This window comes from Phalacrocorax aristotelis, chromosome 12 (assembly GCF_949628215.1).
Source record: "Phalacrocorax aristotelis chromosome 12, bGulAri2.1, whole genome shotgun sequence".
Taxonomy (NCBI): domain Eukaryota; kingdom Metazoa; phylum Chordata; class Aves; order Suliformes; family Phalacrocoracidae; genus Phalacrocorax; species Phalacrocorax aristotelis.
Genome location: NC_134287.1, coordinates 794,511 through 819,160, shown reverse-complemented (window position 1 = coordinate 819,160; position 24,650 = coordinate 794,511). Strand labels below are relative to the sequence as shown.

Genomic DNA, 24,650 nt, shown 5'->3' with positions numbered 1-24,650 from the left:
GCAGTTTCACCTTGCCCCTGCCTGGAAAGGGTTCGGTGAGTTTGGCAGTTTCTCCCTTCCTATACTCACCAAAAGGAGTTTGTTCTTCTCCTTACTTGCCTCCTCAGACCTCTCGCTTAGGTGATGCCCGTGGAGAGCTGTCTCACACACTGACAAATTATGTCTTACTGCCTTATCCCTGCTTCCCAGGGTGTTTTTTTTTCCTACTTCTGCTGTGTTTTGTGCAGTCTCTATGTGACCTTGAAGTGTGATGTGGGGGGAGAGTCGTCCCTGAGTGCTAGGTGATGTTTGAGTCACCATCAGATGTTAATGGAGGGCTGCCCACTGCCTCCCTAGGCAATGGGGTGCTGCATGGGATGTGCCTGGGTAGCAACAAGAGGTGCTAGAGTCTTTACTCCACCTGTTCCACCAAAAGGTATGCAGTCTCTGATTTCCTTTGGACTAGGGTCTTTCCAGTATGACACATTGCTTCAAAACCAGTTGGGACCAGTGGCACTTGCAGTGTTCCTTCACATGGTGGGCTGCGGTGTTCCAAACTTGGCCTGTGAAAAGCAGAGAAATGCTTTGCTTGCTGCAAGAGAAGTAGAGTCTACCTCCTCTTTCCCCTTTGCCTTGTGATAGAGGTTCTGCAGGGCAGGGTAAAGAGAGTCCCAAGCAATAGCTGAAAATACCATATGTGCCTTGCCAGAGCACTAACCTGAATGACACAGTCCTGCTGCTTGCTCTGTGCTCCCTGTGGAGTAAGGTGTATTTTTTCCCCTTGCCTAGGTTCCTGGCGGCAGCTGGTCACATGCACCATAAAGTTTGTTTTGTAAATGCACTGTTCCCTAAAATCAAGTTTTCTGGATGGTGGCCTCCTGCCTGTCAAAATAAGTGGGTTTTTTTCTGCTGTGCAGCCAACATTCAGCCTTACATAGTTTTTCATTTAGTGATTTTATGAGCTCTACAATATTGCTCAAATTAATCCACACAAGCAATAAAGCTTTCTCCATTGTAACAAAAATCCCCAGCTATTTCAAACTCAGCCACTTATTCATTCGTAGTGGAAGCTTTGGTGGTGTTTGTCCTGTGAGTCCAATTCATAGGCTGCTTTCAGAAATCAATTCCGTCACTCTTGTCAAATGCTGCACGTCAGAAATTAATCAGCTTGGATTTTGTTAATGAGCAATTAACTTTCTTTAAGCACCCAAAGATATTTGCAGAAACTATATATGTTAATGCCATGGTCCAAGCTGCTTCCAAGCAGCCTGTTTCTATAGGTCCTTCCTATTCAACGTGGTGCCACCATCAGATTTGGGCATAGCTTGGATTTGGGCAGAGCTGCAGCAGTGTCGCTGCACGGACAGTGCTGAATCCCTGCTGCTCCCTGCTTGGCTTTGCCTGTCTTTGGCTCCCATCCTCTAAGTCCTCTCTTGGGTGCACCTCAAACACCTGGAACTTGGTGCTAGATGGCCTTATTAACCCTTTATGGAGCTGGGGTGGTCACTGAGTTGAGCATTTGTAACATCTGATTTCTGTTTGCAACTGTCTTGCTCTCGATTGCTCTTAATTAAATTCTCTTTCGCTCTTGTCTACAGCTGGTGTAACACACTGGGAGGCTGTTCCTTTTACTGATGCCAGAAGAGTCTGAATAGTCTTTTGTGTTTAAGTGGAGGTTATTAAATAGCTTTATATTAATTAACTGTGATGCAGGGAACACATGAGCAAATGTACTCGAGGAGATCAGTTTATCCATATGGAAATTACATTGGAAGTTAAATCCATTACCCTAATTGTAAAATTCGACAGTGCTTAGCCAATAACTGTGGAATTGCCTAAATCATGCATTTGTTTCAGAGCTGGGAAAATGCCTAATTTCCTTGGATACTTGCTCAAATGAAAAATTGAACCTGCCTCAACTGTGTAGGCTGCCTTATAATTTCCGAGAGTGCTTTAGCAAATTAATTTGGAGGCAGAAACAGTCAGTGAAAGAGGAAGGTCTAAAGCTCTGAGAGCAGTCATTGCAGGATGGTCCCTGTGCAAAGCTGGCTTGGATGCCTTGACCCTCAGGCTCTCTCCTTTCAAGAAGGGATGTTGCTGTGCCCACAAAATAGAAGTTGCTTACCCTGTTTAGTGAAATAGCTGCTAGGTCCAAGAAACAATCGGTAGCCAAAATGGCTTGATGGATAATAGCAAGCAACAAATAAATTAGAAGAAGTTGTAAACTGCTTGCGGTTGATTGTGAACAGAAAGGGGTTACATTTGTCGAAGAAATGTGTTCGCTTTGAGCTGCTTGTTCGGGCCTAATTTGGAAGGAAGGCTGGCGTTTGTAGCTACAGTGGACTAAAAAACCTTCGCTGCAGCTCCCCTTTTCAAATGGCAAGGACAAAGTATTTATTCAGCTGTCAAGTGGGGAAAGAAAGCAAATTAGTTTTAGGCTGAAATGCTGGACTGTGCTTGCTGCTGTAGTTCTGAGGCCAGATGGTGACTTGGACAGCCCTGGGGAGCGGGTAACAACTTTCTCCAGGGCAAAGATCAGAGGCAAAAGGAACTACTCGGATTATCTTGCTGTTCCACTTCCTAGAGCGGAGGAGATAGTGTGAGATGTCTAAAGCTGTGCTGGGGAGGGGATTAGCCACTCTTCTTTTTGCAGTTGATGGTGCTGCTGGATCCTGGGGTCAGTTTGTGGCAGTGGGTTTGAGACCTGACTCCCCATTGAACTGCAGCTGTCCCTGGGGTGGATGGGGCACCTGCTCTGCCAGCAGCTCTCAGTGGGCAGCTCACTGCGGTGAGGAAAGCTCCTCTGCCACTTACCCACCCGCAGCTCCCCTGCCGCGTCCTTAATGACTGCAAATGTTTCAGGCATCTGTTTGACCACGGGGCTGGCGGTGGCCTAAGGCAACCCAGCAGTGGCTGCATTTGCCTTGTGCTCCAAAGCTTATGAAGTGCCACTTGCCCTGTTGCCTCATGTCTCAGTTTCCCTGCTGCTGGCAGTCAGTCTGGGGTATCCTTTAAACAAGCTGTGGTGGAGCTGGTAGGTAACGCAGCAGATGGGGTGTCTCGGCTGTATCTACCTAGGGCACTCAGCTGTCTGTTAAACATGGTGCAGCCTCCATGGTGGGTAAGAAGGCACCAAAAATTCTCCAGGAAGCTCCAGGACTAGTAGTGTCTGAATATGTAAGCAGAAAGCAAGCTGGAAGAAAGGTCTCTGTGCTGGCATCACACGCTCTCCGTGGACAGAGTTTTAATTACATTGAAACATAATTTAGCTTCCAATGTAGTGTTTTCATTTTGACTTAATTTTTAGCCAGTATAAACAAGGTAGGGGGAAAACAGAAGGATTAAGAAGGCTGAGTGGGAGGAGCAGGTCTGGCCAGGCTGCAGAGAGCCACGGGCTCTGCCTGGGAGCCCACAGCTGGGGTGGGCACGGGGATGCCACAAGGCAAGGCAGGGAGCTGTGCGTGGCTGTGCCAAAGGGCCCCGAGCACAGTGAGGCTGAAGCGATTAGACTGTGCAGGTCAGAGAGAAAGGGATGTTGGCAGAGCGGGGCGGGGAGTTGGTACTGCCTGCTAGAAGAGTAATGGGCAAACCCGAGCCAGCACTTAGAGTTTCCTTATCACCTCCAAGTTCGCTATTTTTTTTTCCTTACCTTTCAAAGGAGAGAGAGGGAAGGAGGAGGATTATTGTGAATAGAGAGGAATGTGATGGAGAGGCAGACCCATGTTAGAAATAGATCTTGATCCATCACACTGACGAGAAATCAGGTGCAGTGGGGTGGGGGGATAGTTAGTGCTGCACATGACTGCTTTGGTGTGCTAGGAGGGGAGAAGTTGCACACTCTGTGTGGGGACCTGGCCATACAGCAGAGACATGCACTTGGCCAGAGTACTTATGTACTCACTTTAGCTTTTAATTTTCGCTTGCCTCAGTTAAAGCACTGTAAGCTAGGGACTTGCAGGACTCGTGCTCACTGGAAGAAATCGGTGATGTGACACAGGTTTTGGTTGTAGGTAACTTTTTTCTTTATTTTCTCTCTCATCTGTCTGTCTTTTTGCCCCAGGGAACGGAGGTTGTTTTTATGGCCTGCAGGAAAAGGCCCCTTCCAGTCTTCTCAGTCTTCTCCTTGTCTCCAGAGAGCATCGTTCCCCTTAAGGATTGATGCTCAGTTGAAAGGTTGATGGAGAGGTTGGGTCAGGTTGTGCTATTTCTTGCAATGCCTTCTTTAAAAAGAAGATGCATCACAGTATAAAAGTGATGCTGCCACTTCCAGAACAGCAGGGGCTGCCCAGGGAAACCAGAGTGTGTGTTGGGGAATGGTGCTACCTACATTCTGCTCTGCCTGCCGGGCTGTTCCAAACACGGATGGCCAGCATGAGCTCGGTGCCTCAAGTGCTTTGTGGCTCATGTTCACGGCAGCCCTGCATTTGCTTAGCTGTGTTCACCTTCCTCTTCTCATGAACTTCCCTGGGAGGCCAGTGTCCTCGCCCTGCACAGCATTCACGGAGCTGATGTGGAGATGACACATCTGCTTGTCGAGCCTCTGGGCCCTGGGACTCTCCTGAGTTATTGCAGCTAGTCAGCTTACTCTGAATATGAAAAACAGATTCCTGCAGGGAGTTTGGGGTTCAGAATTCTTCTTTTTAATTTATTTTTCTTTAAGTAAATTGAGGGAACTTCAGCCATTCCACTGACAGGAAATGCTGAAGGATCTATCTCAAATAATTTGCTCAGATCTCTAGGGCCTGAGGGTTTATGAAAGGTTTTTGCTATAGACTCTCCACCAGCTCTGGGAAACATCTGTTCCATATTCTGAATGCGTTTTCCCAGCAGAGCTTGTTTTAATAAAATCATCACTTTCTCTGTGGTTAGAAAATCCAGTGCAATAAATTGTTTTCTGTACGCTAAAAAGTTTTTGACCACTGGTTAATAGGGAAGTTAAAAAGCAGCATGTAACATCAAGTTTGACTTACCCTGTTCTTCCGGAAGCTTCTCTGATGGTCATAACGTGACAGTTCACCAGAACTGAAGCTCTGAACAGTGACAAGTGTTTCATGTTACCTACACTTCTTGGTTTTGTTGATGCTTCACTGTAGCCTCTGTTTGAAATCCAGTCTCTAAGCTGTGACATGTGACTAGCATATATATTGGATGAGACTATGAAAGTCAGGTGTTTTAAGGCATAGGCAAGGGAGGTGAAATTGTTAATTATTTTTAAAATGTATTTTATGATGCTTTTTTCCTCTGGTTGTGTCCCAGCTCTGAAATGGCCTTTCCTCCATAGTAAGACATATTGGGAAAAGTCTTGCTGAGGGTAGATCCACCTGAGACCAGATAATTATGTGTATAGTCAAGTTATTCTCTGCTAAATCAGAAAAATAGAAGAACCTGGCAAAGTCCTTAGTGCTCACTGGGGACTCCTTTGTCCTCAGCAGAGGTGATGAACTTGTTGGTAGCTACCTTCCGAGTTCAGCTATGGAGCCCTTCCCATGTGTGGATGGCAACTAGGGAAGGAAGAGGACATCCAGTGAACATGGAGAGGGTCTCCATTGGTCTGGAGAGGAAAAATTATCCTGGCTTGGAACTGCTCTGGAGGTGGGAGGTTTTGATTTTAATGGGAACTTTTCCACTTTGGTAAATAGGAAGATGTTGCAAGGTTCATCCCAGGCAGCTTCCCATGTAGGAACGTTTTGGATTCTCAAACTGCAATTTTTCAGACGCCTACAATTCCTACTGGCAGTAGTTGGGTTTTAGACTGAAATTCTAGACAGGCGTCACCTGAAAATGAAGCTATCTTGGGATAGACTTTGATTTCAAGTGGGTTAACTCATCTGGCCCCAGAGTAGTGTTTTCAGATAAAAGCTAGAGACAGGTGGTGTTGAAATGTTTTAGAAGTCAGCTGCGGCTTTGAGGTCTTAGAGGGACTCAGTAAGGAGTGTGATGGGTATTTCTAGGCCCACTACATGCATCCTGATGGCTGCTTAGCTGCTTTACCTAGCTTTCCTCTCCTTTTTTTTACACAAGAAGCCCCTCATGGTTTGGAATCGGGGGAAGCAAGCACAGAGGCTTTATTTAGTAAGGGATCTGATTGCCCCCTCTTTGGTGGTTCAGTCTACCTGTGCTTTAAAAGAAAAAAAGGCAGAACATGCACAGCAACACATACCTTCAACTCTAAGTTGCATCTTATAGAAGACAAATTTTCATGTCCAATGTATTACTCCTAATCCCATCTGCTCTTGTGGGAAGTATGTGTACTGAGTGGAGTCTGCTTCCTGCTCTTTCCTCAGGTTGCACATCTTTTATCCTGTGCTAGGGGTACAAGGGAGGTGCACACAGTATAGTTTTGATGGCATGCTACGTGCACTCTCTTTCTCTTGATGTGTAGTCTTTTAGTTTGGTTCCAGCTGAACAACTTGGACTTCTTTCTTTTAACAAAATTGGATTTTCATTTTCCCACTCTTGAGGAGTGGGAGAAACTACTTTCCTTCCAATGATGCCACAGCCTGCTGCTTTCTGCTTCACTGGACCCTTACCTACCACCTCAGGCTGACTCTCTAGTTCCTGCAAACAATTTAGGTACCTGTTCTTCAGCCAGGGTTGCAAGCATGGTGGATTTATCGAAGATTTATGGTGCATTTAAACTGCTGGACATTTCTTTCAGTCAGCCAAGCTCCCTTGGCAGTGCTGGTCTGTGGGAAACAGAAAAACAAGTTGTACGAGTGCACTGTAGGTAGAAGATGAAATATTCCCAGCCTGGGCAGAGAATCTCTTGTGTGTTCCCTGTCAGGTCGTGCACAGAAACTTAAGTTACCTAGTTAGGGAGTCCGGCAGTGTTCTGTTGGGGTTGTAGCTGTTAAGCAGGACAAATTGTTAGGAAGGACTGAATCACAAAAATGTGGGAGTTAAAAGAGCTTAGGAGCTATAGTACAGCTCCCTGCACAGAGACATGATCTAACAAATTCTGTATCATCCCTGCTTGTGGGAGAAGCAGACAAAGCTTAAACAGTCAGGCTGGAGAAAGGTGATGGTTGATCTGGCACAGCAGTAGGTGGGAAGTACTGAGGATGAAAGTGATCTTGGAGGGCTCGTTAACTGCCGGATATATATTTTAAAGAGTCAATCCTGTTTTGCTCATCTCATTACAGGTTACTGTAAACAGTAGACCAAGCCTGCCTTTTTATTACTGTATAGGCTTTCCATGGAGGATTGTGTCAAACCGAAAATCTCCATTCTCCTCTTCAGTGTTTCTAATGATAACAGGCTTCAGTACATGCGTGGGCATTTCATGCTCTGGAGCAGTAGCACTGGAATCAGCTCTGCTCTCGGAGGTGACAGAATAGTCTAACAGGGAGGTACAACTTCAGGAACGTGTTGAGGGGGCAACAGTACCTGCACATTGCCTGCAACCTGTGTGCAGCTGCTTCCAGGTGCAAGACGCATTTCTTGGCTTCCTTATTTATTGCTTATGGCATGTCAGTTACTTATCTTTGTTTTGCTAGGACCATGCATTAGCCTTCTCTTGGGAAGAAACAGAAGAGAGGACCAAATGTCTGCCAAGTCACTTCAGTCTTTGGGATTTGTTTAGGTGTCATAAGGATAGGAAATGTCTAAAAGCTCAAGTGAATCGGAACAGGATGTTCCAAAATTCTCATGTATGATTCAAAAACACCCTTGCGGGAGAGAAGGGTATGGGTGCTCCCTGTCTGTACCAGTGAGGTTGGTAGTGTTTGAAAATATCCAGTATATCTGCATACCCATATCTGGCCTTTGTGTAGTGCTCTCCCTTTTCATCGGCTACAATGAGACAAAATATGCAAAGATGTTGTAGATTTCATTAGTCACACTAGTTATTCAAACATCTCCTTTGCATAAGAAACCAAGGCTTGCACTGATCTCTGGGAAAGAATGTGCTCACAGCTTGGAAAAGCAGTCTGTGCAAAGGACGCTGCAGCACAGCAGAGGTCAGCAGCTCGGGTGCAGGAGAGGGGGCCCGGCGGTAGGGTTTGGTGCCATCATTTGCAATTCAATCCCATACAGTTCCCTCTTAGGGGAACAATTCACTAAATGCAGAGTTGTTCTTTTTTCCTAATTCACCATATAATTCACCTCCCAAATTCAATTAAGAAGCAATCTGTTTGTGACTGGAAGCAAGCTGCATTTATTTAGAAATACAAAATTATCCTTTGCTTCAGCAAAGACCACATGCCTTAATAATTCTGGTGGTGAATGGCTGGTTGGGGTTTCCTTGAAATGGAATGAGATAATGTGTGAAGAATAGCATACTGGGGGGGGGGGCGGGTGAGAAGTCCTGGGGATGTAAAATTTAACTGAGAAGAGAAACTTTTGTTGAGCTTGGGCTTAAGGAAGTGATGAGGACCGGGCATGAAAGAAAACAAAGGGAAATCTTAGGATGGGACACTGAGGCTGGAAAAGAGCGATAGAGTTCAGAGCAATCCATCTTGTTGAATCAGGCTTGTTCCTGTTCACACATCCAGTCGCTTTTGTCTGGTCAAGCTCAGTTAAATTATGGCACTTCCTTTAGAAGACAATCCCCTGATTTAGTACGTCTCTTGGACCAGGAAGCTTTAACCTATATTCAGCTGAGCATCTGAGTATTTTACTTTCCTGTGTTTCATTTTATTGCTGTCTTTTGTCATCCCTTTTCTGATATTCTGATTAGTTATAGCAGTATAATGTCAGAGAGATAGAATTTGCTACCATCCTCTCAGCCCTCCTCCAAGGTGTCAGAGATATACCTTTTCCTCTGTCCTTGTCCCCTCGGAGGGGCTGGGGAAGGGTTTGCAGGAAGCCAGCTCCAGAGCAAAGGGTTCTCCAGCTGGCAAAGCAAGACTGGTTCAGGGGCTGGAAGATGTCCAGCCCTTGAAAGTGGGACGTCTCTCTTGAAGTGTCCACATGGCATGCAGCGGTGCTAGATGACTAACAGTATCTCCCTTTCTGCATATGGTGCTTGATCATGCTATTCCTTCGTTACTTTGCCACCGAGACTGTAGAAACTTGCTCTTGCTGATACCTCTGCAGAGATCAGCTCATTCAGCCTCCCTTCTGCTCACAGGGGAACCATGATAACAAGATGGGGAAGGAGGGAGGGGGACAACAGTGGCAGTATCAGCACCCCCTTCCTAAGGCTATGAATGTAGTCCCAAAGCACATTTTATTTACCTGTTATGCATCTTGCTGTCTCACGTGTTGTGCTTTGTCACCCTAGGCCTTGTTCTCCCTCCTACTACAGTCGCCTTGGAGAGCTTTCCTGCCAAAGAGATGCTGGGTTGGTTTTCCATGTTGAAAAACTGTGACTGTTCAGTTGCTTGCTGCCCAGATTTCTATACTCCATATAGTTGCTCTCTGGCTTCTGTTGTATCACCAAGTTGGACCTTGCAAAATGGAAAGCCCAGGAAACCTGGAAGATAGATGCCTATAGAAAGAAGACTCTTGTTCTTCTCTCTTCCCCCTCCCCCATATTCCAACCATTTTTCTGTCCCTTTCACTGCATTTTTCTTCTACTGTCCCTGTCCTGAAGGTCATCTTGCTGCTGGATGATCTCCTAGTGCTCCCTCTCTCCCCACACTCAGCAGCTGCTGGTGCTACATAGAATTGAAATCTCAAGACTGTATGATTGTTTGTCAACCTGCATTTAAGAGGTGCCCAAAACTTGAAAACTATCCCAGGAACTTTAAATGCTTCCTGGAAGATTGCATTTGGCATGTAGTGAGAGGCTGGAGCAGGTATGCTGAAACAGTGTGAAATGTCCCAAGCCCTTTCCTTGTAGAATTCTGGTTTAAAGATTTGCACCTATTGAAATGTCCAGATGCTGATTTTTAGAAATTCATATGTATTATTTTTGCACATGGGCAAGAGACAGCTAAACAATCCTTGACAGGTACAGTTTGGTGCACCTCACGTCGGAGATTCCATCCTTTCCCCCCCACCCCCTTGGTGGGACAATCAGCAGATCCATGGGTAGGTTTTATGGTAGGGTGCAAAATCATTAAGCACTCTGAACTTTTTATTCATTTAGACATTTTTAAGAAACTGCAAAATACCACAGAAAACCAATATTGTGAAAATACCTCTGCTGCTTTACCCATTTTGAAATATTTAGCCTCTCTGAGTTTTGGGGTGGTTTGTTGTTGTGTGGTTTGGTTTTGGTTGGTTGGGGTTTGTTTTTTTTTTTCTTTGCTGGCTAGTATTGGGGGAGTTAGTTTAGAAACAGGTGTTTCAGGAGAAGTTGAAGATGATGGTGGAAGAAAGATTAGAAAATATTTTGTGAACAGAAATATATAGTTACAAAACTGAGACAGAAGATGTGTGATTGAGGGTCTTTCCAGTGCTCTAAAAACTGCTTTGATTAAAGGAGTTATCCATTAGCTGCCTGTGAGCATTCAGAACTTCACTGTGTCTAGCACGCTGCTAGTCCATTAGCCCAGTGAATTTGAAGTGCACCTCAGTCCTCCTGTGTTACCTGTGGTGAGCCTCTCTTATGTGCCGCTCATTGTAGGTACCAGGGTGGACGTAAGGGTGCTTATAGGAATCAGACTTTAGTGGTAACATTCTGTGAAGGGGGGAGATCTCAACTTGCTTCCTGCAGCACAGGTGAGTTTGCACAGTTGGTATTTTCCTTTATAGTGAGCAGAACTAGCCTGAAGTCCTCTGAAACAGAAGTGTGACCAAGTTATTGTTTGTTTTAAATCAGTTTCTGGCAGCCAGTGACATTTTAAATCTTTTTCTGTAGCAGAATGCATCTAGTATTGAGCTAAGATCCTACTTCTATGTCATACATCAGAAAAACTAAAAAAAAATAAAATACTGGGATATTGCTAAATATCATGGTACCTTAATGCTCAAAAGGCAAGTAGGGGCTATAGAGAGGGGGTTTTATCTCCATTCCCTAGCAGCGTGACTTTTCTGGGGAGCTAGGATCTTTCCCTGGTAGAGGTATTCTGGATGCACTGAGCCTCCTCAACCCTCTTGGCACACCCGACAGCCTAACCAGGTGGGGTGGCTTCTGCGGCCCCCGCGCCCTGCTGCCAGCAGTGCTCTGCTGTAGCACGCCGGTGGGGAGAGGAACCGGCAGGGCTGTCCAGAGGGAAGGAGAGGCGTAGGCACGGTGCTGGTACGAAGACGTTATGGAACTGCTGTGGTTTCTGTGCCCAATGGCTGTGACATCAAGCAGTCAAATCCTTCCCCCAGCATGTTGGGGTCTTCCGTGTCAGGGGAACGTCAGGAGCCAGTGTTCCATGGAGGAAATAGGAAAGCCAGGCAGGAAGGCAGAGTGGGACCAACCAGCTTTGTTTCAGTGCCTGAGCTGAAGAGAACCACCTCTGTGGCCAAGCTGGAGACCTCATGTGACCGGCATGGTCTTCTGAAAGGGAGGGGTACCTGATGCTGGATGAGGCACGAGAAATACCCAGGAGCTAATATCACACCGTTCTTCCTGCTTTGGTAGCCAGTGGGTATTAGTGTCACAGAGAAGGACTTTTATTTTTCAGGTGAGGCTGAATTCAGGTCAGACGTGTAAGAGCTGATAGAGCTTATTGGTCTGAATGTAGATCGTTCTTTGCCTTCACGGTGTACCTTTCTTAATTTGAGATTTAATGGTGGTACTTACAAGGAGGATGGTAGCTCCTATTCTCAGTAAATCTCTGTGGAACTGACCTCTGTAGAAGAGACTTTCTGCCTCTTCAGTATATGGAGAAACTAAGGCACAGGATGGTAGTGACCTGCAAGGTGTCACTGTAGGCTAGGAACAAATCCAGGAAAAGAGCCCAGCTTTATCAGACTCTTACTCCTTTTTCCTTGTATAGGGAAGGCAGCCAGTTTCTGTGGCTGCAGACCCACAAATGGCATCACTGACAGCTGATGTCCTTCCCATGTCAGAGCTCTGTCAGCCCATTCACCATATGCGTCTCTGTTCTTTTTCCTTTGCAGGAGGCCTGGAAGAACAGTCCCTTGTGTCAAGCGAGAATGCCACTTCAACCAATCACAGTAACCAAGCAGTTAAAAAAGGTAAGGTGGTACCCCACCCAGACCTTTGGGTATCTTTTATTTACTCTTTTATCCCCTGTAAAACCATGTTTTGTCCTGTGTACGTGTGTGTGCCTCCGTGCCTAGTATAGCAGCCTTGCCCAGGCTGTTGGTGGACTCTCTGCAAGGGTGGGTTTGCCTTGTGCAGTGTGGTGGGTTGACCGTGGCCAGCAGCCAAGCACCCACTCAGCTGCTCAGTCACTGTCCCTCTCATCAAGCAGGGTAGGTGAGAGAGCAGGAAGAGCAAAAGGGAGAAAACTCATTGGTTAAGATAAAGACAGTTTAATAACTGAAGGAAAGAGGAAAAAGAAAACCAAAACCAAGTGATATAAAGGCAATTGCTCACCCCCATCTACAAGCAGACTGATGGCCAGCCGGTTTCTGAGCAATGGCTACCTTAGAAGACAAAAATCTCAGTTTTTAATTGCTGAGCACGATGATATACGGTATGGGATATCCATTTGGCCAGCTGGGTCAGCTGTCCTAGCTGCATCTTCTCCCAGCTTCTTGCCTATCCCATGTTTACTTGCCTGGGGAGTGGAGAGGGCCCAGCAGAGTAAGAAAAAGCAAGCCTTCACATTGTTCAGCAATAGCCTGAACATTGGTGTGATATCAAGTGTTTTAGCCACAAATTCAAAATACAGTGCTTTACGGGCTGCTCTGAGGAAAGTTAACTCCATCCTAGCCAGACCTGATGCACACAGGTAGCCATGACTGTCACTATTTCAGCAAAACCATTTTGCTCCAAGGCAGAGAGTGTAATGCTATCTGGCTGCTCCTTGCTATAGGGATGTTTCAGCTAAACCAGTTTAAGCTTCTGTTCCCCTGAAGCAGGGCTATCACCCAGGCCAAGTTTTGCAGTTGGTTTCTCCCACTCATGTAGGTAAGGTGTTACAGGATCGGTCCAGACCTCTGCTCTTTGGGCATGTCTACAGGGTTGCCCTGCTCTGTACAAGATGATTGCAAGCCATTGTGTGCAGGAGGGACTACTGTCTCCCCCTTAAAAACAGAGGCTCCGAGGCAGAAAGACCACACAGCAGGTCAGTCCATGGGTGGATGTTCGCACTCATGGCTGCCTGGTTCGTAGCCTAATGCTGTATTCCCTCGTTGGAGCTGCTCATGTCTCCTGAGATGCTGACAGGCCTGAGGCAACGGAGCAGTGGGCACCAGCACTGGAAGAAGGTGCTTCTGCTTGCAAAGCTATGTTGGTGCTTCTGTCAGCCTATTTCCACTTAGAGATGGGCTGATTGGCATAAAGCTGGGCTGTCTCTGCTGGCCAGATGAGGCTGGGAGACCCCTGAGTGAGATTCAGAGAGCAGCAGGGGCTGTTCCATGGCACACTGCAGGTGCAGAGTGCTTCCCGGGCTGTGGGCAGTGTAAGGAGTCTCCCACCCACAGCTGGTCTATGGAAACTTTTGAGGGAGGTGGGGATTTTATAAAGGATCTTGGTTGTCCCAGGCTTAGCAATCATACTAGTCCTTAAGAGGGGTTGTGTCCGGGTAGACTAAGCACTAGAAAGGCTGCATGACTTTATCTTTCAGTGAAGAAACCCTCTCCATACATGCAGCTTGGCAGTGGCTGTAAGCAGTGCTGCTTCAAGCTTGCTGTCCAGATCTCTTCTGTCCCCTGGTGATATGGCATCTGCTGCCTGCTTTCCCCAGGTCCCTGCTAGGAGGGTGTGTCAAGCCTTTTCAAGGACTCACTATAAACTTAAGTTGTTAAAGGCATAAAATATTAGCAAGGACTAGGACCAGTCAAGAGCTGTTGCAGGACTGGTGCAGAGATTTTGCCCAAGAAGGTGTGTTGCTGGTGAGGAATGGAAGCATTGGTGGCATGGAAGCATGGACCCAGGGTCCTCTGTGCAGAGCTCCTACTGCACCAGGCGCAGGAGAACATGGGACAGATGATTCCTCACTTAGTTTTGCTGGCAGGAGCTCTCTGTGTGCAAATTCACAGAGATTTTGGGAAGCCCCAGGAGCAATTTGTGACAGGAAGACAGGTATCCAGAAGCTTACTTGTGTTTCAGGACCTTCTCCTTCCACCTGTGGCCCTTGTAATGCCCCAGCAGTACCTCTGTGGAATAGGTGTATGCAAAGAAGGGGAAGGCAGCTCTTATTGGATTGCAGGAACCCCCAACCTCAGAGCATCTGCCTTCCAGGGTCCATCAGCTGGTTTGGGGATGGGGCAGCTTCTGAAATGCCAGGTGCAGCTGGCAGGCTGGGAAAATGTTCAGGAGGAAGAGGAACAAAAGGCACATTCCCGTCTTTGTCGGCAGCTCAAACCAAGGCCCCTAGCGGGAAGGCCTGGACCTGCTGAAGTGGGAGGGAGGGTTTGAAGTTCATTCCTTCCATCCCCCTGCACTTCTTTAGTTTCCTTCCCATTGTTTTGAGCCCCTCAGCCTTGACAGTTGTGGTTTGCTTACCCGTGCTGCCACTGGAGGGATGAATGGGAGAAGAGGATCTCAGCAGCCCCTATAGTCACTGGAGGAAGGTCTCAGTGGCGCTTGTGCTTTTTCATAACCCAGCAGCCCATGTCCCTGACTTGGGAAGCAAAGCTGTAGCCAGTCTTGCTGATTTCCATATGAATCGCAGGACCACAAGTGGAGCTTAGATCCCTCCTCTTGGAGCTTCAGAGAGGCCCACCAGCACCGAGGAGGCACCGCCAGCAGTGCTGCCTCTCAGGGTGAGGACAGAGTTCCCTTTCAGCCAGCACTCTCTGATGTAGCAACCCCTGCAATCTATTATTCCTTTGCACGAGTCCAGCTGATGGGTTGGCTGTGCAATGCAGGCAGCTTATCTTAGAAATGGTGTCTACACAGTCCTTACACATGCTGGTAAAGCCCAGCTGGGCTAAGGCTGCTTTGGGGTTTGGGGTCACCCATGGCACAGAAAACAGGGTGAACAGCCTGGAAGCTCTGAATGGAGGATACTTCCTGCTGGATCAGACCCACACCACATTAAAGTGCAGCTTGTGTAGGTGTAACCAGTGTCTGAGCAGAGATGCAGCAGCACAGATGCAGGGCAAGGCACAGGTCCTGCCTAGAAGCCTGAGTGAATCCTCAGGCACAGAGCAGCACGGCCAGGGCTCCTCTGCCTTTTTAGGAAGAAATGAGACATGTTCTGTTTTTCATGTTGTATTTTTGCTCCTTTTCATTAAAATTAAGAGATTCAACATGGTTGGAGATTTGTGCTAAGTATAGAATGCCCCAGCTTTTCCACTTTGAGAATCCCTCCTCCAGCAGAGACTGTCCAATCTCTATATGCTGCCAAACCACCCAAGACCTAGCATGTGAGAACAAACACTTTTATGGAATATGTTCTAGCCTTGAGTATAGGTTTCAGTCTAAGTGGCCTTTCCTCTTATTCCGAGGCCAACTCGAGTGAGGAGCTGTTGCCACTGTGAATCTAGTCCTGCCACAACACACCTTTCTCTGCAGATCTGGATGAGCAGGGCAGGTTGAGAATACGCAGTGAGATCTGGGCTAGTCTGACCTCCCTCTTCCCATTCCCCTTGTCTAGGCACTGTGTCCCCATCTGTGAAGTTGCTGTTGGAGAGAGTGGGTAGCTTGAGACGGGAGGGGGTTGTCCCTTTATACTTCTCTGTGAAAATAGGTTTGGCGTAGTGCATAGGGAGGCTGTAACGTAAGAAGGGCCAGGTTGCTAGAGATTAACTGTCTCAAAGTCCCAAATAAATCACTGGCAAATATGGCTACAGCTTCTGGTTTGGATTAACATCTCGCTTTTTCTGTTTCTCTTTTCTGAAGCTCCAGGGTATTACCTGAGGGCTGCACCTGGAGCTAAAGAGGATTTAAACAGTATTGCCACTCTGTCTTGCAGATGGCAGGCAGAACGCAACGCTTGCGAGGAGACCGAAGAGGAAGGAATATAAAGATGAGTCTGGGATGGATACACGCTCCTCTCCCAGAGTGCGCAGGGCAACCACATCCAGGGCTGAGAGGATCTGGCCAGGGGGGGTCATCCCCTATGTGATCGGAGGAAATTTCACTGGTCAGTAGTGAAAACGTTGCCCCTGTTTGCTGAGGGGTGAGTGTCTCAAAATGTGCAGGAGATCTCGGGAGCAGAGTTTTACCCCAAATGACTCAGGTCCTTGGGAGCCTCTCTCCTGAGGCAGGGTGGTCATGTGGTTGCACAAGGAATTGTGCACTGTAGAAGTCTGAGACTGAAGTGTGCAGTGAGATGGGTCTTCTCTTGGAGTCTGAGAAATAATTGGGTAACTTGGTCACTTTTCTCGATTGCTTCAGGGGCCAGCACTTGTGAGCTGCACTCATACCCTGTGTGTCCAGAAAGGGATCCTCTCTGCTGTTGGAAAAGCAGAAGTACAGTGGGTTGCTTACTAAGTCCTTGCTCAGAGAACTTTCCCTGTGCACTCTGCTGTTTTCTGGGCACCAAACTTCAGGGTTTCCTCTAGCTGTGTGAGTGAGCTGGGTCCCGTGGTGGGTGAGGAGGTCTCCAGAGTATCCTTTTTAGGATCTTTATAGCATCTCCAGGGCACTGTCCAAGCTAAGATGTCTCTTGGGGTGCAGTAAATCTCTTGCAAATCTCTCAAGCGAAGCAGAGCTTGCTTTGATGCCACCTCTCTGTAGGTCAGTGGGTCCCCCCATGGGATTGGTTTCCTTGACTTATGGATGACAAATGCTCTGTGTCTCACTGGAGTCAGCTCCTTCCTGTCTCCCCCAGACTGCACCCACCATCTCCCACTTAGATCCAGCAGAACTTACTCCCCTGAGCTCCTGTGATGCACTTTGTCCCAGCAGCAAAGAGCAGTTTGGGAACCATTCCTGTACAGTGCGGCTTTGCCTCCCCAGTCCTGCCCCTCCTGCCAGTTTGGGGTGATCCTCAAGACCTCTTTAACATGTTTGCCCAGACCCTGTCTCACACTGGCTCCAACACTGCTGCCAGGAATCTGTGACGCCCCAGTGAAAGGGCCTGTACACTCCTACAAAAGGAGGGGCTCATGCAACTTGGCAGGATATTGGGTAGCCTGCTAGCCACAACTGTCCCCCTACATTTGTCAGAGAACAGCCATCCCCATCCCTCAGGGTCTGATGAGAAAATCTTCTCTGTGTTGCGTGTGTCCCACCGCCCTAACCAGTCCAGAGTAGGTAACGCCATCCTTTCATTTGAGTGGCTGTGTAAGAAGCAGCTCTCCCCATAGCACTGTTGTCTCTTGTGTTCAGCTTGGTGTTTTGCCTCAGCTTAATCCCACTCTGGAGCTCCTGTCTTTCTGGTGTACTTCTGGCCCTTCACCCCCCATCTGGTCCCTCCTGAGCATGGCAGCTTTCTCTGCAGGTCTGTGTGCAGACGCTATGCTGGACGGGCAGTGCAGGGAGGCCTCCTGGTATGTAACGCTCACCCCTTCCCAGCTGTTCTGTGTGGCTGTTCTGGATGCTGCTGAGTGACCGCAGGAGGTATCCTGCTCCCTGGGGAGGGAAGCTCCCATGCCCTGTCTTCTTGCTAGAGTGCAACAGGCATGATCCCCTACTTCTCAGGTGTCTCTCTGTGCAAGTCCTGACCTGTCCCTCAGTTCAAGCACAGAGCAGCAGTGCCCTGAGACCACTTCTGTATAGTTTTTGCTTCTAATTTTAAATACCTGCTGACATTTTGCCTTAGTTTTGAGGAGCATCCGTAGCACTCACAAGAATCCTGGGTATTGAGAGCTTTGTGTGATGATGTTATGTTGCAGCCTGAGAGCAAATCTGGCATACCACTGAGTAGCTGGTGGGCAGATTGGAACTCCCAGCAGCTCTGCCAGAATGACCTCTACCTACTGAGGTGACATTTGTCATATGCAGAAGTATTGATGTGCTTAACCAAGTTTGCTACCTGTTTAATTACAGAAATTGGTTCATCAAACAGAAGGAGAGAAAAATACGATGCAGTAAGTTAGTGCTGTTGTAGGAAGTGGGTCCCAGATTACTAGAGCTGTCTACAGGTATAAGATCGACTGTCGGAAAGATTGACCGTTCCCCTATCCAGATGAAGTCCATTAGAATTTTTCTGAAAGCCAGGCCTTCACTGTTTCCTCTTCTTGGATTTCTTTTTCAGGAACCCAAAGAGCTACCTTTAAACAAGCGATGAGGCACTGGGAGAAGCACACTTGTGTGACGTTTGTGGAGAGAACCGATGAGGAGAGTTTCATTGTGTTCACGTACAGAACGTGTGGGTAGGTGATATACACATCCCCTGCAGCTATCTGTGTTGCAAACATCCTTTCGTTGACAGTTAGCTTTGTAAGCCTAGCTCTGGTCAGAATAAAGCAATGGCTACGCTGGGGAATCTGTCACAGAGATCCATCCTTACTCCCTGCAAAGTTTGCAAGATAATGTAGTATTTGCTCAGGAGAAAGTGCTAAGCCTTTCTGGATTCTTTTTCATGGGATAACACTTAAGTGCATATATGCCTTTTTACAGATAGGCACTTTTATTTTCTTCATGCATACACACACACACATATGAGTCCCTCTAGTGTAACCAGCTGCTGGCCTGTCCTGACCCTGCCAGGTGCCGTCTCCTGTTGCTATGTCTCAGACTTCCCCAGCTCATTGATGCGCTGCATAGGTTTGTGCGTTTTCTTTTCCAGATGCTGCTCGTATGTGGGTCGCCGAGGAGGAGGCCCTCAAGCTATCTCCATTGGGAAGAACTGTGACAAGTTTGGTATTGTGGCTCATGAGCTGGGTCATGTGGTGGGTTTCTGGCATGAGCACACACGGCCTGACAGGGACCAGCATGTCACAATCATCAGAGAGAACATACAGCAAGGTAAAATGGCACCTCAGGTTGTTGCACCTGGCTTTTGGCTGGGTGGAAACCTTTCTTGCTGGACTTGTAGAAAACCCTAGTTGTCTGTGAGCTGGGATGGAGAAGAAATGCTGCTAATCCTTTCCTAGAATAAGAGGCAAAACAGTTGGGAGAATAGAGATTTTTGATGCCTAGCTGGAATTGTTGGAATGTAGGAGTGTATCCCTTTCATTCTAGGTGCGCAGAGGTGGAAGGCTGGCTCTTTTGCTTCTTTTTCCCCCTTTTTAAGGGATTTGTTTTTTTCCCTTTGTGTTTGACATCACAGGTCAGGAGTACAACTTTTTAAAGATGGAAGCTGGGGAAGTGAACTCGCTGGGAGAGACCTATGACTTCGACAGCATCATGCACTATGCTAGGAACACATTCTCCAGGTGATGATCCCAGGTTACTTGTCCTTAGGCCTATTTTCAGTAGTTGTGGTTAGCTCCGTGGGAAACAAGGAGTCTAGAAAGAGACCTGTGATCTATCAGAGATATGTGGCAGTTGCAGTGAGCTCTGCTGCACTGTAAATCTTGGAAAATATTTGAAAAAGCAAGGTGGGTGAAGAGGAGTATGGTAGACACTTGTTTTCCCCTCCCTGCTGTATTAACCCAGTGCTGGTAATCTCAGAGACCTTCCAAAGCCATGTTAGCGTGTTTTGCAACCTTCCCAGACTGCATGTATGTATGTGTCTATGTATCTACGCACCTTCAAGGGGCTAACGCTAAAAACACCTTTGATCTGTTGGTTGTCCAGCTCACGCTTTGGAGTCACAATATTGCCTTCCAAATCCCTAGCAACTTTGCCAAGGGAGAATTTAAGCACCAGATCATGGTCTTTAATTGCTTGGCTATTTTTGTAACCATTTATGCATGTGCTTTAGGTCGTGGCCTCTGCAGCTCTGTGATTCTGTGTGACTGGATTCTTCATGGAGAATTTGTCACTCCTGTTCCCGTCCCAAATAACTGCCCGATTCCTCTGTAGGCTGTTTGCCCTTGACTCCCATCTCATTCCTCTAGATGGAGTCCATTTTGTGATCACACACCTCTACTGGATAGAGAGGTGAAATAAGCATAGTTCTTTATGTCCTGGAGTTGGAATAAGAGCTACTGGATGACTGGCTCCATTTTGCTGCGTTATTTGAAATTTTTTCCGTAAATCCCACTACTGCTCCTTCCCAAGAGCTTTCCTTCGCTACATACCATGAATAAAGGAAATGTGAGGCAGAGCACAAATATCCACACTCTTGAGAACTTTTTGTTGCAAAAATTAAACATCTTTTGGGCTTTTTAAATTTTCTTACTCCCCAGTTGTATGGAGTTGCCAAGCCTATTGTTTTGTGCTTTTGTTTCTGAAACTTCCTGTCAACCAGGGGAAAATTGTCAAACTTGCTGAAATGCTGCTTGCTCTGGCAGGGGAGGTGGTAGCCTGGGCAAGGGTGCTTTGCAGCCTTCAGAGATTTCTTTAGATCAGATACCCAAAGCAAACAATTTTTCTTCCCTTGAGGCATCTGCTGGACCCTTCCAGCATTTGCTAGACTCTAAATGGTTAGATTTGTCTTGCACAAAAGCAGGATTAAGTTATTACTGCCATTTATATTGTGGATGCCTTTGAGTTTGTGTCTCTTGAAAACCAGGGTCCTTCAGAATGCTGCTGGGCCAAAAAGGGATAAAAATGGCAAGAGTCCTTCTAAATATAAATTGATGCTTAATAGGATTTTTAAGTCTGTTTTCTTTAAGTCCTTTGTCTCTGTGACCTACCCTCACCCCAGTAGCAGTCTTTGTGCAGTAATTGAACTGAGCACTAAGTGCCTCTGTGGGCTGATTGTGCTCTCACCGTAAATAGGCAGTGCTGGGAACAGGCTTTTACTCTACGAAGACTTGTCTTGACATCTGCTTCCTAAGGGAATGATACTTGCTTTCACCAATCAGTAGAGATTCGTGAGTGCACGCATGTCTCCTTCCCACCTTACCGAGGTTTGTGGGTGCTGGCCAATTGCAGCCAAAACTGATAAAAGCGTAGAGCCCGTGAAGATATTACGTTCCAGCAAGTTTCATTAAGGTCAGTGGCTAGGAATGGGAGGTAGCCCTTGTGTGATGCTGCTAAGGGAAGACCATGTGTTAATACATTAGCGTACACCAGGAAGTCCGCATGGGAGGAAGATGGTCTGAGCACCCCACCAGTGGAGATGGGGCATGTGAGTGAGGAGGTGAAGGGCACAGAGCCGTGCCTGACTCAGTGTCTCGAAGCAACTCTTATGCGGCACTTAGCACAACATTGTTGTTCATGATGCCTGTGAATATTGACCATAGCAAATCATATAGTGTTTGCCATGGTCAAATGCTGCAAATCTTAGGCCCTTTTTATTCTAAAGTTTGTACCTACAACAGAAAGGGACAGTTTTTCTGAGACACAATGAGTCCTAGCAGTGGAAACAATTCTCAGTGGTGCTTTTGAAAATTGCTGCAGGAGTCACTGCTCATTTTCAGTTCACAAAGAGGTTTCTCATTTGTGTCAGTGTCTAATAGGAATAGGCACATAGCACAAGGGACCGTAATGACAGCAGTTACAAGTTTTTACCAGGGGAACTCCTGTTCTTGTCTATATCAGAAAGTTGCCTATGTTTTGCAGAGTGTGGCTGCAGGCTTTTATTTACTGGTGCATTCCTTACAGACATGGCAGCAAATTAAACTGAATATTGCCATCTCATTAAACAATTTATTTTACTGCTGTCAAGACCCATAAATGGCAGCTTAGCAGTAAGAAAGTTTAAATCTCCACGGAGCCCTAAGCAAATGGTGGGTTGCCTTAATTCACTAAGCCTGTTGCTAGTAGACATGGCAGCACAGCCTGGAGTTACAAAACGTGACCTCTGCAAAGCTCCCGTTTGAATCAGGATGCAGGTAGCACTGCCTGCACATCAAGGGGCATCTTCTTGACGCATTGGCAACACACCATCCTAATCCTGCACAAGATGTATACGCATGGCACTTACATCCTGCACAGGTTTTACTGTGCAAAGTAGGGTTATGTTGTCTCTCCTCTGCAGATGGGGATATAAATACAGAGTTGGGACAAAATGTTGCTACCTGCAGCTTAACCTGCCTTGAACATCTGCTTCCTTGAGTGGTGTTTAAAGCACCTGTGCCTCTTACCCTAGGATGGGACGGTGAATATTCAGCACTTCTCAAGATCAGTTGATAGTTTCATACCGTGTACCTAACACTTTACACAGTCAGGGTACTATGCAGGTGCTAATGACTCCTGAGAGCATCTCTGCTTGAACTCTGTCGTTCTTAGCTAGTAGCAGTGGTGGGTTGTTGTGCTTGACTTGGCAGTGCATTGGGCAGCTAGTGCATGCTCTGCCTGTGCCGGGACAGCAGGAGAATGGAACACCCAGGATTACTGGGTTCTTTTCCTACCTCTGGGAGGAGAGGTTTGGTACGTTATTCAAGAATGGTTCTGGTGTTAGAGTGCCTGAGCTGCTCTGTTTAAAGATGTCTGCTCGGTGTTTATTAATTTGTGAGCCAAAGTATCGGTGCTCTTAGAGATGCTCACCAAATGCATAACTTAACGTCATAAAATGTTGTTAAGCAGATAGGGCTTGGGTGGACAGCATGGGGCTGCTGGGACCTGTCTGGTTTAGGCCAGAAAGACTCACCACTGTTCTCCGTTCCTTTGACTGTGAAATGAGAGGAACTGTACTTACTGCCTCCTAATTTGGAGTCGTGTTCAGCAAGGCATGTGAAGAAAGCACAAAATTCAGATGGTGGAAAAAGCAAACCCAGAAATCTTACTTGCCCAACCTAGGGTACAGCCTTCTGGAAGAAAATGTGTTTGCAGGTAATAAGGGATCACAAGGTAATTGGAAACTGTGGGTTGTTTGTGTGGGGTGAGCTGTACCCCAGGTGTATGCTGCGTGTGGGAGGCTGGGGGCTGTGAGTACACAGTCATGAGGGCTGGAATGGGAAAGGGAATCAAAAGTTTGAGTGGGCAAGTGGCAGTTTCCCTATCAAACTTTGCCATTCTCCCCTGGTTGAGCCTGGAGATCTGCAGAGAGCTTTTCAGTGGCCACAGAAGTATGTCCCTGCCAAATACTGAGTTCTTCTGTGAACTGCTGAGGAGGCTTGAAAACTTACTGTGAGCAAACCAACCTGTTTCTCTGTTCAAGGTGTTTCTGGAATTGGAGGATTTATTTTCAATACATAAACCTAAATAAATTCAGCCTGAGGCATGCACCTGCCATGTAGAATGCCAGCCTGAATTTGTCAATCAAAATTTGACGGGCTCACCTCAGAGCTTGTAAGCACTGATTTTAGTGCTGATCAGGAATTTTCCTACCACTGAAAAAAACTCTACATCCCACATGCAACAGTTGATTCTAGTTTTTAAAACAGATCAAATTCCTTGCCCTCTATTTCTTCATCCCGTTTGAATACTTACAAAAGAATTTTTCCCCACAAAATATGTTTAATAGAATGATATTTTCTGTTCAAGAACATTGGCTGCAGCTCTGGACAGCTGTGATCCAAATACTCTGCTTGCAGTATTTATTTAAAATTAAACCAATATTAAAAAACCCTCTCAAACTCCTTCCCAAGGCCCTTATGCAGCTGAACAGCCCAATGAACAGAATTACTTGTGTACTTAGAGCTTAACCCATACTTGAAGACTCTTGTATCAGGACTAGGCAGCACTGAAATTATTGCTTCTGCCCTGATTTCCCATCAGACTCTGTGGACAGTTTTATCCTGTCCTTCAGAAAGGGAAGTCTGCCCCACTGAGCTGATGCTGAAGTTTCAGGCTCACTGTTTGGCACCTCCAAATCTGTTAGGCACTCAGGGGTGCAGTGAAATGGTTCCTGTGGACTGGACAGCCTGGCCACAAGAACTTTACCAACCCAGAGTTCAGGTTTCTGATTCCTCCCTCCCACTTTAGCCCTGCAGTCCCAATGCTGCCTTGGGGTCTTTCTTGCGTGCAACCCCTTGCATTTTGATGGAAGCGAGGCTCAAGCTTAAATCCTTTACTGGACTGAGATCAGAAATGCAGTAGAGAGCTCCTGAGTATGAAGTCCCACATGGAAGAAGTAGTAGTGAGGAAAAAGAGGCAGAGACAACTGGAGTTATTAGCTTGGAAACTCACGCAGCACAAAAGTAGAGCACTTGATCTTTTTCTCTTTTCTGTGGCAACCACAGTCGCTGCCAGCCCAACTCCATCTGCTACTGAACGGATCCCCCTTCCCTCTGCTCCTTTGGCTTGAGGGTCCAATCTGTGCTCCTGCTGAGCGAGATGTGCCATGAACCTTCTGCAAGAATATTTCATTGCCTCTTCTGATTTATGGCACGGAATGTATCTATACTCAAACAGAGGCAGCAGAAATCTTGATATATTGAAAGAGGAATTTACTGGCTTGGCAGACGTGCCTGTACATTTGGAAGCTATCTGCTGTAGCAAGGAGGCCACCTCAAGACATGCAGTTATCACAATCTGCATTACGCGTGCTTGCTAGCCTAGGCTATATGGTCAAGGGAATGGTGTGGGAGGCCTGCCAGGATGACTTTCGATGCATCATGTCACTTTCCCTACCTCACTGCTCTTTGTCTCTCTTTCTTCCCTTTAGAGGGGTTTTCCTCGACACCATCCTTCCCCGTCGTGATGATAACGGGGTCCGTCCAACTATTGGTCAGCGTATTCGCCTGAGTCAGGGAGACATCGCTCAGGCGAGGAAGTTGTACAAATGCCCAGGTAAATATGGCCTGGGGAGATGGCTCCAGCTTTATTGTAGGCACATGGTTTATCTGGAAGGCATTGGAGTTCAAGGGCACCTTAATGATTC

General features: G+C 46.9%; 1 protein-coding gene across 13 annotated transcripts in view; it reads left to right on the top strand.

Annotated features, from left to right (window-relative positions):
- The window catches only part of TLL2 (tolloid like 2), a 106,340-nt gene that overhangs the window by 41,964 nt on the left and 39,726 nt on the right, over window positions 1-24,650 (top strand). For all 13 annotated transcript variants that reach the window (XM_075107774.1, XM_075107772.1, XM_075107765.1 and 10 more), the window contains 6 exons: window positions 11,923-12,000; window positions 15,855-16,025; window positions 18,084-18,201; window positions 18,618-18,796; window positions 19,101-19,206; window positions 24,435-24,559. In XM_075107774.1, coding sequence (XP_074963875.1) covers window positions 11,923-12,000; window positions 15,855-16,025; window positions 18,084-18,201; window positions 18,618-18,796; window positions 19,101-19,206; window positions 24,435-24,559 — 777 coding nt within the window. The remainder of the gene's footprint in view (window positions 1-11,922; window positions 12,001-15,854; window positions 16,026-18,083; window positions 18,202-18,617; window positions 18,797-19,100; window positions 19,207-24,434; window positions 24,560-24,650) is intronic.